The 13,092-nt window shown below is 39.1% G+C and overlaps 1 protein-coding gene across 2 annotated transcripts in view; it reads left to right on the plus strand.

Annotated features, from left to right (window-relative positions):
* LOC101531312 (cytochrome P450 3A6-like) overlaps nt 1-11,456 on the plus strand; it is a 62,963-nt gene extending 51,507 nt beyond the window's left edge. For both annotated transcript variants that reach the window (XM_012931180.2, XM_004599659.3), the window contains exons 8-13: nt 870-997; nt 1,213-1,279; nt 2,542-2,702; nt 4,558-4,784; nt 9,633-9,795; nt 11,361-11,456. In XM_012931180.2, coding sequence (XP_012786634.2) covers nt 870-997; nt 1,213-1,279; nt 2,542-2,702; nt 4,558-4,784; nt 9,633-9,795; nt 11,361-11,456 — 842 coding nt within the window. The remainder of the gene's footprint in view (nt 1-869; nt 998-1,212; nt 1,280-2,541; nt 2,703-4,557; nt 4,785-9,632; nt 9,796-11,360) is intronic.
* The last annotated feature ends 1,636 nt before the right edge of the window (nt 11,457-13,092 follow it).

Here is a 13,092-nt window from a genome sequence, read left to right on the forward strand (position 1 = left end):
ATAATTTATTTGCAGCCATATCCTGGTACATTTGCTAGCCTGGTGCCTTACCTCTCCATGCACCCAAGATCCAGGCCTATTGAAATTCTCCAGGCCTGGTCCATCAGCACACCAGGGCAGCATGCTGTCCTGGGGCTCTGCCTTCCCCTCACCTCACATCACATGGCACCAAGTACACGGGGATTTTTCCAGGTTTGTTTACCTGCTTAGATGTGTGCTTCCAGGTCCTCACATGCTCCACTGTTTCTATGTCTTCGGCCTCACACCCCAAGTCCACATCCTCAGGCTGCCATGGACTGACACACTCCCCTATTCCTCCTGCCTCACCATCTCAACAAGGGAATGTCAGTTTTAAAATTTCTTTATCCCCAATTTCCTCAATGTTGTCCTCAGTTTACTTCGTGGCTGAAAATGGTTTTTCCTACTTTGGGCGGGGGGGCATTAATAATATTCATTGTGCCTGTCTTTTCTTTTGCTCTTGGTCATTGTACTTCTGGTTAGATTTCTCTTAGGCTGTTTAATAAGCTTTGTCACAACAGGTCTGCAGTTAGTTTTTCTGACTTGTATTCAATACCCTGTTCTTCATTTGCAGTCACTTGTACCATTCTCTCTGTTGAGTTTCAGCCCAGGGCCCTTGCCATTGCAAAAATGCAGATGAGACCATTGATGCTCCATTCTATTAATGGCCTCTGTGTGTGGTTGTGTGGTTATTGCTCAGCGTTTGCTCAGGAAGTCTAAAGAAAAATGCTGAGGGAATGCTTCCTTGCAGAGAACCCTGCGAACTTTTACTCCTCTGATTGAGAAATTATATTCATGCTACATACATTTTGCTTTTCATTATGATTTCTTTTTTTTTTCTTTTCCTTTAGCACTCTTTCCTTTCCTCACCCCAGTATATGAAGCATTGGATATCACAAGGTATCCCAGAGATGTTATAGAATTTTTGAAAGCATCTGTTGAAAAGATTAAAGAAGATCGCCTCACAGACAAGAAAAAGGTGAATCTGATGTTATTTGCAAGAGGATATTCTGTTTTCCCCAGGATTTGGGCTGTAACTATATGATCATTTTGAGGCATAGTATTGAGATGATGACTCAGGCCACTCCAGGCAGACCTCTGGATTTGAATGGGGTCTCCTCAGAGCAGCTGCAGTGCTGAACTCCTGATGGACTTCTGACTTAGGATTATCTTGCTTTGATCTTTCTCTTTCAGCACCGAGTGGATTTTCTGCAACTGATGATTAACTCCCAGAATTCCAAAGATGTTGATTCCTACAAAGGTAACGAAAATGTATGGGAAGCTCTGATGCAGGAATGGCCGTGTCATATGGTAGACCTATTTTCAGAATTCTGAGGAATCTCCATGTTGTCTTGCATAATTGTTGCTGGAAAATTGCATTTTTAATGAGCTCCCTGTTGCTGTTCATCCTTGGACTGCATCCTGAATGTCACAAGTTTATCTGTATCCCATTTTTGTCTCATTAATTTAGCTTACATACACTTAGATGAATCATCCTTTATTTTTCATACAGTAAAGCCTTGGTGTTTTACACTTAGTGTTTCCAAATATTGTAAGTAGAATATAATGTATTTTCCTTAAGGACAATGATACTCCATATTACCCAAGTGGAGTACTGGTTGCACTGTGCATGTGTGACAGAGAAGCTTTCTGCTGAAATCACAAAGCTGAGATAGTGATGAGGATGGTGTAATGAAGAGAGAGTAATGGGGAATGGGATAGATTGGGATAAACTGAACTGGCTCTGTGTGGATAACATTTTCTTTTAGAAAAAATTCTGTTGGCAATACAGTTCGGATTTACAGAGTGAAGGAGAGACAGAAAAATCTTCCATCCATGGGTTCACTCTCTGATGGCCACAATGGCTAGAATTCAACCAATCCGAAACCTGATGCCAAAAGTTTTTCCCCTCTCCCCCATGCAGGTGTTGGGCCCCTGGCTTTGATCCTTCTCTCTTGCTCTCCCAGGCTATAAGCAGGGAGCTGGATGGGAAATGGAAAAGCTGGGAGATAAACTGGCATACATATGTGATGCTGGCAATGGAAGGTAGAGCATTAGCCAATTGAGCCAATGTGCTGGGTGCTTATACACTTGTTTTCCTGCAGGAATTTTGAAAGTAATTTAAACTTTTTGATTCTTTAAATATTTATTTATTTAAGGTAAATGTTACAGAGGGAAATGGAGAGTGAGTATTCTACCTTCACTGGTTGATTCCACACATGGCTGCCATAGTTTGTGCTGGGCAGGAATAATCCTGGAGCCTGGATCTCCATTGAAAACTCTTTGGCATATTCAAGGTTCCAAGTAGTGGAGCCATCACTTTTCTTCCAGAATCATTACCAGAATGCTGGATTGGAATTGGAAACCTGGACTTGAATCCAGCAGTCATATTCAATGCGGCCTTTGCAGGCAGTAGCTTCAATGTGTGTACTATAACATATGCTTGCATGTGAAATTCTTCATCTACTACAGGGTGATTCACAGTGATATACTTTACTTAAAATGTTTTTCTTCTCTTTTCAGCCCTGACTGATACAGAACTTCTAGCCCAGTCAATCGCCTTTCTTGTTGGTGGCTATGAGACCACTACCATTACTCTTTGTTTCATCACGTATTTATTGGCCATTCACTCTGATGTCCAGCAGAAACTGCAGCAGGAGATTGATTCAGCTTTTTCCAATAAGGTGAGTGAGTGAGTGAGTGAGTGATACTTGGGATGGGTGCACTGTGGGGCGGGGCAGTGTCTTGATAGAATGCCTGCCCAGCACTGTTAAAAGGACTGACTGCTTGAACAATGTGTGGTGAGGATACTTCATTGACAAATAAAGGAAAAAGCTAAAGAGAAAAACACATGGAGAAGCAAGACTGAAGTTGCAACTCATAAAACTATAACATCTTTGAGAATCAGTTTTGGTCCTAGATGTGTTGCAAAAATCCACAGTTGCACCTAGAAGGAATCTTTACTACTCAAGTCTGAGGTCATTAGCTCTGCTTGCATTGCCTGGATGTTGTCTGGTTGAGTGTTTGTGTGAGTCAGGCTGGTCTGGTCTGGCCTGGCCTGGGGAGGCAGACTCTGCTCTGCTTCCTGGCATGCTCATCCTTCATTCACACCACCAGTGTTAAAGAAGACAAGACATGATTCAAGGTGTCTGCTGTGTATTGTGAAGGAGCCTGGAATCTAGTGTTGCGTGGTTGTTTTGCGTCTAGCTAAACACTGGAATCATCTTCCTAGTTTGCAGTTGAGGACTGAAGATATGCCTGAGGGACTATTCTAGAAAGAGTACCCAGAGAAGAGGTGCTTTCCTATCCGTATAGAACTCTCACCTGACCTGAATTTGTTGCCACATTTATATCAATAAAAAAATTGGGGGGCCTAATTTACCCATATTTTTTAAAAGATTTTATTATTATTGGAAAGCCGGATATACAGAGAGGAGGAGAGACAGAGAGGAAGATCTTCCATCCGATGTTTCACTCCCCAAGTGAGCTGCAACGGGCAGTATGCGCCAATCTGATGCTGGGACCAGGAACCTCTTCCAGGTCTCCCACTCGGGTGCAGGGTCCCAAAGCTTTGGGCCGTCCTCAACTGCTTTCCCAGGCCACAAGCAGGGAGCTGGATGGGAAGTGGAACTGCCAGGATTAGAACTGGCGCCCATATGGGATCCTGGGGCTTTGAAGGCGAGGACTTTAGCCGCTAGGCCACGCCGCCAGGCCCAGTATACCCATATTTTTAAATAAAAGGTTTCTCTCTTTCTTGTTTCTTTTGAGAGTCAAATGTAGAGAAAGAGAAAAAAAGCAGGAGAGACAGAGAAATCTTCCATTTTCTGGTCACTCTGTTTATGTCCACAATGAGCAGTGTGGCATCAGGGTGAAGCCAGACAGAGAAAGGGATTTTCTCCTTTTCATGTCCCATTTTGTTGGCAATGCTATAGCTGCTTTTTGAAAGGTGACGTTGACTTTGCATACTTTGTTGAGCATAGTGTTCTATTCTGTTCATCTCTCCTTTTTAAAGGATTTTTAATGGAAAGCCAGATATACAAGGAGGAGGAGAGACAGAGAAGAAGATCTTACATCTGATGATTGACTCTCCAAGTGACTGCAATGGACAGATCTGAGCCATACGAAGCCAGGAGCCAGGAGTTTCTTCTGTGTCTCCCATCTGGGCCCAGGGTCCCAAGGCTTTGGACCATTCTCGACTGATTTCCCAGGCCATATGCAGAGAACATAATGAGAAATGGGGCCACCGGTTTAGATCCCACACCCATATCAGATTCTGGTGTGCATGAAGATGAATTCTTTATCCAGGAAGCAACCATGCTGTGCCAAATGTTTATCTCTTTCATACACAGGAGACAAGGAGTATTATAAGGACATGTTTAGGATTTCTGGCCCTGCTAGGGATTTGTCCTCAAAATTCACAACCACTTCAGTTCACAACCACTTCCCACATCTGAATGCATTGCTTATTGAACAGGATGAAGGGCACATCTGTTTTTATTTCAAATCTCATTTTCTCAAAATCTGTTTCTTTTTTCCCAGGTACTTGTCACATATGATGCCATCATGCAGATGGAATATCTGGACATGGTGGTGAATGAAACTCTCAGATTATACCCAATTGGTGGCAGATTTGAGAGAGTCTGCAAGAAAGATGTTGAAATGAATGGAGTATTCATTCCAAAAAGGACAATTGTGGCAATTCCAGTCAATGCCCTTCACCAAGATCCGAAGTACTGGACAGAGCCTAATGAATTCCGCCCTGAAAGGTAGAGGAAACCACCTTGAATCATGCTGGTTTAAGCTTATCTCTTAAGACTTTGAGTAAACAAAGAACTCATGATAATAGAATAATTATTTTTTAGAATTTTACTTCAGTTTAGTATTATCATTTTTTGATTTTTTTGTAATTTTTCATCTTTTTATTGTTATAATTTTATGAAACAGTTTCCTAGGCCCTGGAAGTTCCTTTATCCCGTTCCAATGCCCTCCCCTCTGAGGTCCCCTATATCATTATTTAGCATAGTTCTTCATACAGAGTCATATGTCTGTCATTGCGGACATGGACAGTGGCAGAGTCCAGCATCCCTTTCTCAAGATATAATAAACAGTTTCATGGGGAATCGAACTTTGTCTGGAAGTAGAGATGCATACTGCATTCTATCCTCGCATCTGAATATGATAGTCTACATTACACAGTTACTATACATCTACTTAAATGAAAAGCTACAATACAAAATCAACAACAGGAAGAAAAATACAAATTTTCAGCAACATGAATTTAGAAACATGCAATTAGGTATTATAGTCTCTATTACACAGTTACCATATATCCCCTTAAATGAAAAGTCAAAAACAAAGCAAAATCAACAGGAAGGAAAGAAAAGGAAATTCACAACACTGTGAAGTTGATTAACATGCTACTAGATACAATAATCTCCATTACACAGTTACTGTATGTCCCATAAGTGAACCGCCACAAAGCAAAACTAACAAGAAGTAAAAAAGAAGTCAAATAACATGTGACTAAATGAGTAATGTGTTGCTGAAGAAATAAAAAAGAAAATCAAGACCATTCTTTAAGAAAATGAATCTGCTGTATGATCTATGAGTCATTGAAGAATTTAATCAGAAGAAAGTGTGTTGTAGAGATGACACACACAAAAAAATCAAAATCAATGAGCTACAGTTTGCACTGATCTTTGTTGGTGAAATATCTCTCCCTTATACAACAAAAAAAACGGGCTTTGTTTTTTAATCCGGTCTAATAATCTATGACGTTTGATTGATGTGTTAAGCCATTGAAATTCAGGGTTAATATTAATGGATGAGACTTTGGTCCTGTCATTTAGCAATGAGTTGTTCATTGATTTAGTCTTCTGTTGTGATGTTACTGAGATATTCTCACATTTGTCTATGGTTTGGGTGGACACTATTCCTTCTCTTTCAAGAGAACTTCTTGAAGTATGATTTGTATGGCAGATTTGGAAGAGGCATGTTCTTTTAACTTTTCTTTACTGTGTTAGAATTTTATTTCATTTTCAAAGACAAAAGAAAGCTTTGCTGGATATGTTATCTGAGGGCGACAATTTTTTTTCTTTTAGAATCTGGAATATGCCACTCCAATCTCTTCTGGCATGTAGAGTTTCCTGTGAAAGGTCACTTGTGAGTTTAAGCAGCGTTCTTTTATATTTCAGTTGATTTTTTTTCACTAGCACATCTAAGGATCTTTTCCTTATGTTCGATTGAAGACAGCTTGATTATCACGTTTTTGGTCAACACTGTTGGGAATTCTGTGTCCCTCCTGGATGTTGTTTCCCAATTCTTTCTCCAGATTAGGAATATTTTCCCTCATTATTTCGTTGAATATACCTTTAATCCCAGCTTTTCTTTCTGCACCCTCTGGAGCTCTCATTATTCTTATACTTCGCTTTTTAATAGTATCTTTCAATTCTTCAACACTTTTTTTTGGTACTGATTCAACTCTGCATCCAGCTTTTTGTTTGTTTCCCCCTGGTGACAGGAAATGTCTTCCAACTTCGAGATGATTTGTTCTGCCTTCTTGATTCTGTTTTGGACATTCTCCACTGCACTTGTTATTTGCTCCACTGTATTCTTCATTTTTGATATATCAGCTTTTATTTGATTCATTTCCAGTGTGACACATTCCTTGAATGTCTTCTTTGCATGTTTCTCTTTGTTGATAAGAAATCTTAAAACAAGTGTTTTGAAATCTGTATGCCTCATTTTCTCGATGTCTTCCTCAGTGGACTCTGAGTTTGGCAAAGATTTTTGCTCCATTGCAGGGGAGTCTTCAGTCATATTCATTGATACGTTTGTCTCTTCTTTTGCTGTTGGTCATTGTATGTCTGGTTAGCAGATTCTTCTCCTTGTGCCTTGTTTCTAAGCTTTGTCATCCACATGTGCACAATTCGTTTTTGCTTATTGCAGCTGGCACACTGCTTTTTGTTTGCAGTCACTTGTGCTACTCCCTCCATCAAGTTCCAGGACTGGGTTCGTATGTCAGATTTCTACCATTTTCTCTGTAACCCCAGCTCCTGGCTCACCAGTCTCCAACTCCTGTGATACCATGCAGAGAGTGCACTATTGTCCGTACCAACTTTCTCCCACTTCTGGTTGGAGCAGGACCCATGATTAGGGAGACACAAGGTGTCCTAGTTGCTAGGTTGTTTTTGGTGATGATCTTGCCTGATCCAGTTGACCACTAGATCTGAGGGCCACATAGACCTATTTTGATCTCAGAAAGTGCTGTGTCATTTTCTGTTAGGGACTTGAATGTGTGGATTGTGTATTGGTGGGGATCCTGGATATTGTCTTCTTCTGATACACATAGACGGTATACACATATAAAAACTCACATAGTTTTGGTGATATTTCCATTTAACTGTATTTTAGTAACTGCTACCTTATTTTAGGTGTACAGATTTTTAAAAATTCTTCCCAGTTCTCCTATGCTAATATCTTTCTGTCTAATGTCACAGTACCTATGGAAAATCTATCTACCTTGCACCTAATGGCCTCTTCCTCAAGAGCAATTGTAAAACTAGAGGCTGTGCTGATGAAAAGTGCTCATTGTTGCTTGACAGAAGAGTCAGTATGCCTTGATCCTGCTTTCGGTTGCCATCCTCTGGCAGCTCACATGTTGTCTTAGTAGTGAGTGACTCTTTCCAGGTTGAAGTCACCGGCTCTTGAGCCTGCTTGCTATTCTTGGAACTAGCAATATAGGTCAAGCTGTTGTACACTGTACAATTTGAAATGGATGATTGACTACCACTGTTGTTTTAATAAGGAAAAATGATAAAAGAATTTGTAAAGCACTGGCTGGCAAGTCAGAAGTCTTGGGATGCAGACATTTTTATCTCCTACATGTGGACTTTCTGTTGACAGAAATCGTGTTGTGGTCTTGTTGACCCTATTGATAGTACAGAGTGCTCATGTGGTAATTATGAGTTAATTTTGTGTTCATATAACCTTTTGGTTTCAAAACCATTAGCTGTTTGTTTCCTGCAATCAGAACTTCTACTTTGTTTAGCTTCTTTCATCTTGAGTGATAAGTCCGTAGGGATCTCTTTGATTATTTTAGTCACTAAGCTTAAAGTGTCAGTGATTGGGCCAGGCAGTGAGAACTCTGTATGTTATCAATGTGGATTCTGGAGAATGTTTGAAATATGCTCATATGTAACAGACAGATACAAATCTGTGGGGAACTTCTAACACATCTGCATGGGTCTAATGATTTTCGCAATAACCACAATCTATGTCAGCTTTCTCACATACTACATTGCTCTTATTGATAGGCCACTGGAGGTAAAACATATACTCCATTCCTTCTATTGATATGGTATTGTGATGAAAACAATCTGTAGAGGCCCAGCTCATTGGCCTAGTGCCTGACATCCTTGCCTTGCATTCACCAAGATCCCATATGTGTGCTGGTTAGTGACTCAGAAGCCCTGCTTCCCCTCTGGCTCCTTGCTTGTGGCCTGAAAAGGCAATCGAGGATGACCCAGGGTGTTGGGACCCTGCACATGTGTGGGAGACTTGGAGTTTTCCGGCTCCTGACTTTGGAGTGGCTCAGCTCTGCCAGTTGTGGCAATTTGGGGAGTGAAACAGCAGACGGGGAATCTTCCTCTTCTTGTCTCCTCCTATATGTATATCTGACTCCCCAATAAAAATGATAGATTAATGTTTAAAAAATAACAACCTATAGAAACTTAAGTATATTCTACAAAACTGTAGCACTATTTTAAACTAAAAGTAGTATATTTCATGATTATTTTGCCAGTATAATCATTATTTTCTTAATACCATCAACTACCCAGGAATTTTATGAATAAATGATAATTTTAATATTCAAATAATTTATTGCCTGGTTGAAGAGATATAAAAGCATTTACTAATACTCTAATAACTGATGCTATTAGAGTAGGGTAGCATCTAGTGTCATGTCAGTAATGTCACTCAAACAGTTATGGTAACAGACGTAGTGCGGTGGTGGGGAGGATCTCAAAGAGTATTTGATGGAGAATTTGGAAAGAGAAGGAGTATATGGACAAGGAGTAAAGTGAAGGAAAGGTGAAAGAGAATGAGGAGGAAGACAGCTATGAATGAGTTTGGAGAAGAGAGAAAATGAGGAGAAGAGTTGTTTAGATACTAGGAGGCATCATCTTCTCTCTCAGCTAACATATGTCAACAGCGTTGTCAGTTGAAGCAGGAACCTGCTTTCCCCTCCATCATCCTTACTTCCCATATGTATTCCAGAATGTGAACTCATCACCACTCTCAATGTAATTTTAAGGTGTAAAGGTAAACGTCTTTTTAAACAGCACTCACATCATCTCATCAGCAAGACAGAAAGGTCCTTTGGGGTGAGGGTAATTGGTCATTGGAAAGCTCTCTAATTTACAACTCTTTTTTAAAAGATTTATTTATTTTTTTAATTACAAAATCTGATATACAGTAATAGTATATCAATAATAGTAGGATTTGAATGGGCAACCCACAATTATTTGAAAGGTGTATTTGACAAATCCAAAGTAGGTGGTTCTTGTGGTTTTATGCATCACTAATGTTTTGAATTTCTGCTGTGGAACTAGGTTCAATAAAAAAAACAAGGACAGCATCAATCCTTACACATACCTTCCCTTTGGAGCTGGTCCTCGAAATTGCATTGGCATGAGGTTTGCTCTCATGAACGTAAAACTTGCTCTGGTCCAATTAATGCAGAACTTCTCCTTCAAGCCTTCCAAGGAAACCCAGGTTAGTGTACTTCATGTAGTAAGAATATTTTTCTGACAGTTTTTTAAAAAATGATTTGTTTTTGTGTTATAATAGAATATTTTGTCATTACAGCATTTTCTTATCTGTTTTTCCTACATCTTTGAATCCTTCCCCAAATCTATACTCCTGTCACTTTAGTCTTTGAATAAACCTTCAATACTGTTTTTAATGGGACTCATCCCACAGACAGCATGCAAAAAAATGTTTAACGAATGATTTGACTTTGATTTGAAATTACTTTGAAACAATAATATCAAGAGAGACTTGTGTTGTCTTCTATGAAAGTACCTGATTGCGTTTCATATTTAATTACTAGTACATGTTGTGTTTGTAATATAAAGTATGATCTTCTACCTTCATGTCTATTAAGATGAGAATATATATAACAGAATCGGTGAATTTCAGTTGTTTGTTATAGTGATCATCAGCATCACTTGTGAGGGGCTTGTTTCAGAACTCCAAAGTGATGACAAAGAAAGATGAGAACTAATCTGTGAATTTGCTGATGCCTTAGACGGCAAATTAATAGTTATATTTTGATGTTCTGAAGTACACATTTTTGTAACCTTTAGTGAATATTTTCATTTGTATAATTACTTGTGATTTAGTGCTTCTATTTCCTCTGCCAGCATGTTTGTGTTTATACCTCCCTTGGTTCCATCATCAAATGTGAACTACTAACACCATGAAAATGGAATAACAATACTCGAACAGATATAGGCTTCTGTAGAAAAACTACTAAGTAATCCCAGTTCCAGTGGTTGTCAAATACTGTCCAGTGTCCTTCTGTTCTTGTATTTTTTTCCTGGACTAGGTCCTGTGAGCAGTTTACAAGATTGTTTCATTAATTTCTATCTGGGGAGGCTCTAGGAAGCTTATTTCTAGGGTTTAAGTTGCACTTAATATTAATCTCCTTAGTATGATTTCTGCAGAGGAACCTAGGAGGGTACAATTGGCTACCCATTGAAATTCAGCATGCAAGTTTATAAGTGTGTGAAGAAATGGAGTCATCCCTGAGAGAAAGCAGGTCTCTGTCACACTTAGTGTGGGATACTTCCTCCTTGGCATACTTCCAGTCATCTTCATCCTGGCGCTTCCTCGTGTATATGAGGAGTTGCTGGAGCTTCTCCTTGCTGAGAGGAGAACCATTGGATGCTTCCACACACTGAATGAAGGATTCATTGAGAATGATGCTAAGACAATTCATTAAAGCTCTTCAGAACTTCAGAGTTTCCTTGCTTGCCATTTACAGTACAGTTGGAAGACAAGAGGGAATGTTAGAAACAAAAAGCACATATTTTGGAATTGACTTGTTGATAATTTGAGACCTACCCATAAATTTAAAATGTGTGTCACCCATTCAAGTGTAATTTGATTGCAGCATAGAAAAATTATCTTCATGCGACTTTTCTAGATGTATTAACCACATATTAGGAATGATGCTTAGATTCTTCAGTATTGTTATTGCTATTTTTCCTGCTATGCCTCTGTTATGGGTGGTGCTTAATTGCTTGCTTCTCAGCATGCTTACTTCATAATTTCAGATCCCACTTCCAGTGTCCCCACATTCACTCATCAAGCCTGAGAAGCCCATTATTCTAAAGGTTGTGTCAAGAGATGGGACTGTACATGGAGCTTGATTATCCTGTGGACTTTGTTCTTCATGGAAGCTGTAATCAAAACACCAGGGACCTCAATGTATTTTGTTAATAATAGTTGGGAATAATGTTGTAACTGACCTGTGGCATAAAAGGAAGGAGTACAGAGAATGGGCAATTTGATCCATCTGTGTGTTCAGAGTTCTATTATGTAATACAGAGGAGTTGACTAAATCAGTTCCAGATATGTAGACTCAGCCTCTCTGGTTGTTGATGATCATCTCTCTCCCTCTTGTTTTAGTCCATCTATTGTCTACGGTCAACACATAATAACTATTTTTACTAGTTTGTCAATAATTCTAAAATAAATTTGAACAAATTAGGTTACCATATCAGTGTCATTTGTATTTTATATGGTTTGTGTTTGTATTATTTTCCCATAAATATCCATTGAATATGCCAATTTCTTTATAAAAATTACTTTTAACTCATGCTTGCCGGTTAAATGGGAATCTATCATACTGAATCAGTGAGAACCAACAGCTCACATTTTGCATCCTCACGTACACAATGTGTGAAGCCTCTTCAGGAATTCCAGAATGATCCTTTTTTTATTTTCTCTTTTTTTTAGTATCATTTTATGATGCATTTCCAAAGGCCCCGTGATTTGCCTTATCCCCAATACCCTCCCACCTCTGTGAGTCCCCCAATGTCAGGACTATAGTGTAGTTCTTTATACACAGTCACATGTCTATCATTGCGGACATGGACAATGGCAGAGAGTCCAACATCATCCCATTGTCAAGATAGAGTATACAGTTTCATTGGGAGTCGCTCTTTGTCTGGAAGTAGAGATACATACTGCATTCTATCCTCACATCTGAATATGACAGTCTCTATTATACAGTTAATATACATCTACTTAAATAAAAAGGCACATTACAAAAAAAAAGAAAGAAAAAGAAATTACAACACCATGAAGTTAAATGACATGCGACTGAATGACTAATGTGTCACTGAATAAATGAAAATCAAGAATTTTCTTAAAGAAAATGATGCTACTGTATGATCTATGAGTCATTTGAAAGGTTTCATCCAAAAAAGTATTCTGAAGAGATGAAACAAACAAAAAATCAAAATCCATGAATTACATTTACTGCCGATATTTGTTGGTGAAATGTGTCTCCTGTAGGTAACAAATAGATGGGTTTTATTTTTTAATTCAGTCCACTAATCTATGATGCTTGATTGATGAGTTTAAGTCATTGACTTTCAGTGTTAATATAAATGGGTGGTTATTTGGCCCTATCAATTTAGACGGGAATGCTTTTTTGGATGCGTTATTCTGGGTTGACAATGTTTTACTTTTGGCATCTGTAGCATGTTGCTCCATTCTCTTTTGGCCTGTAGAGTTTCCTGTGAGAGTTGTGCTGCAAATTTAACTGCCATTGCTCTGTATGTCAGGTGATTTTTGTTCCCATACACATCTAAGGATCTTTTCCTTATGTTCAATTGAAGAGAGTGCTTTTACACAAACCACTACATGTTGCAGTCCAGTTTGCGCCATCTGACTACCCACTTGGCCTTCATGGACACCAGTGGGAGCTTCAGACCAGTTGCAGCAATCTACAATAACCCCACAAGGACTGCCCCCTACCTTGGTTCCTGTACTTTCCAG

Source organism: Ochotona princeps, chromosome 24 (assembly GCF_030435755.1).
Source record: "Ochotona princeps isolate mOchPri1 chromosome 24, mOchPri1.hap1, whole genome shotgun sequence".
In the NCBI taxonomy this organism is placed as follows: domain Eukaryota; kingdom Metazoa; phylum Chordata; class Mammalia; order Lagomorpha; family Ochotonidae; genus Ochotona; species Ochotona princeps.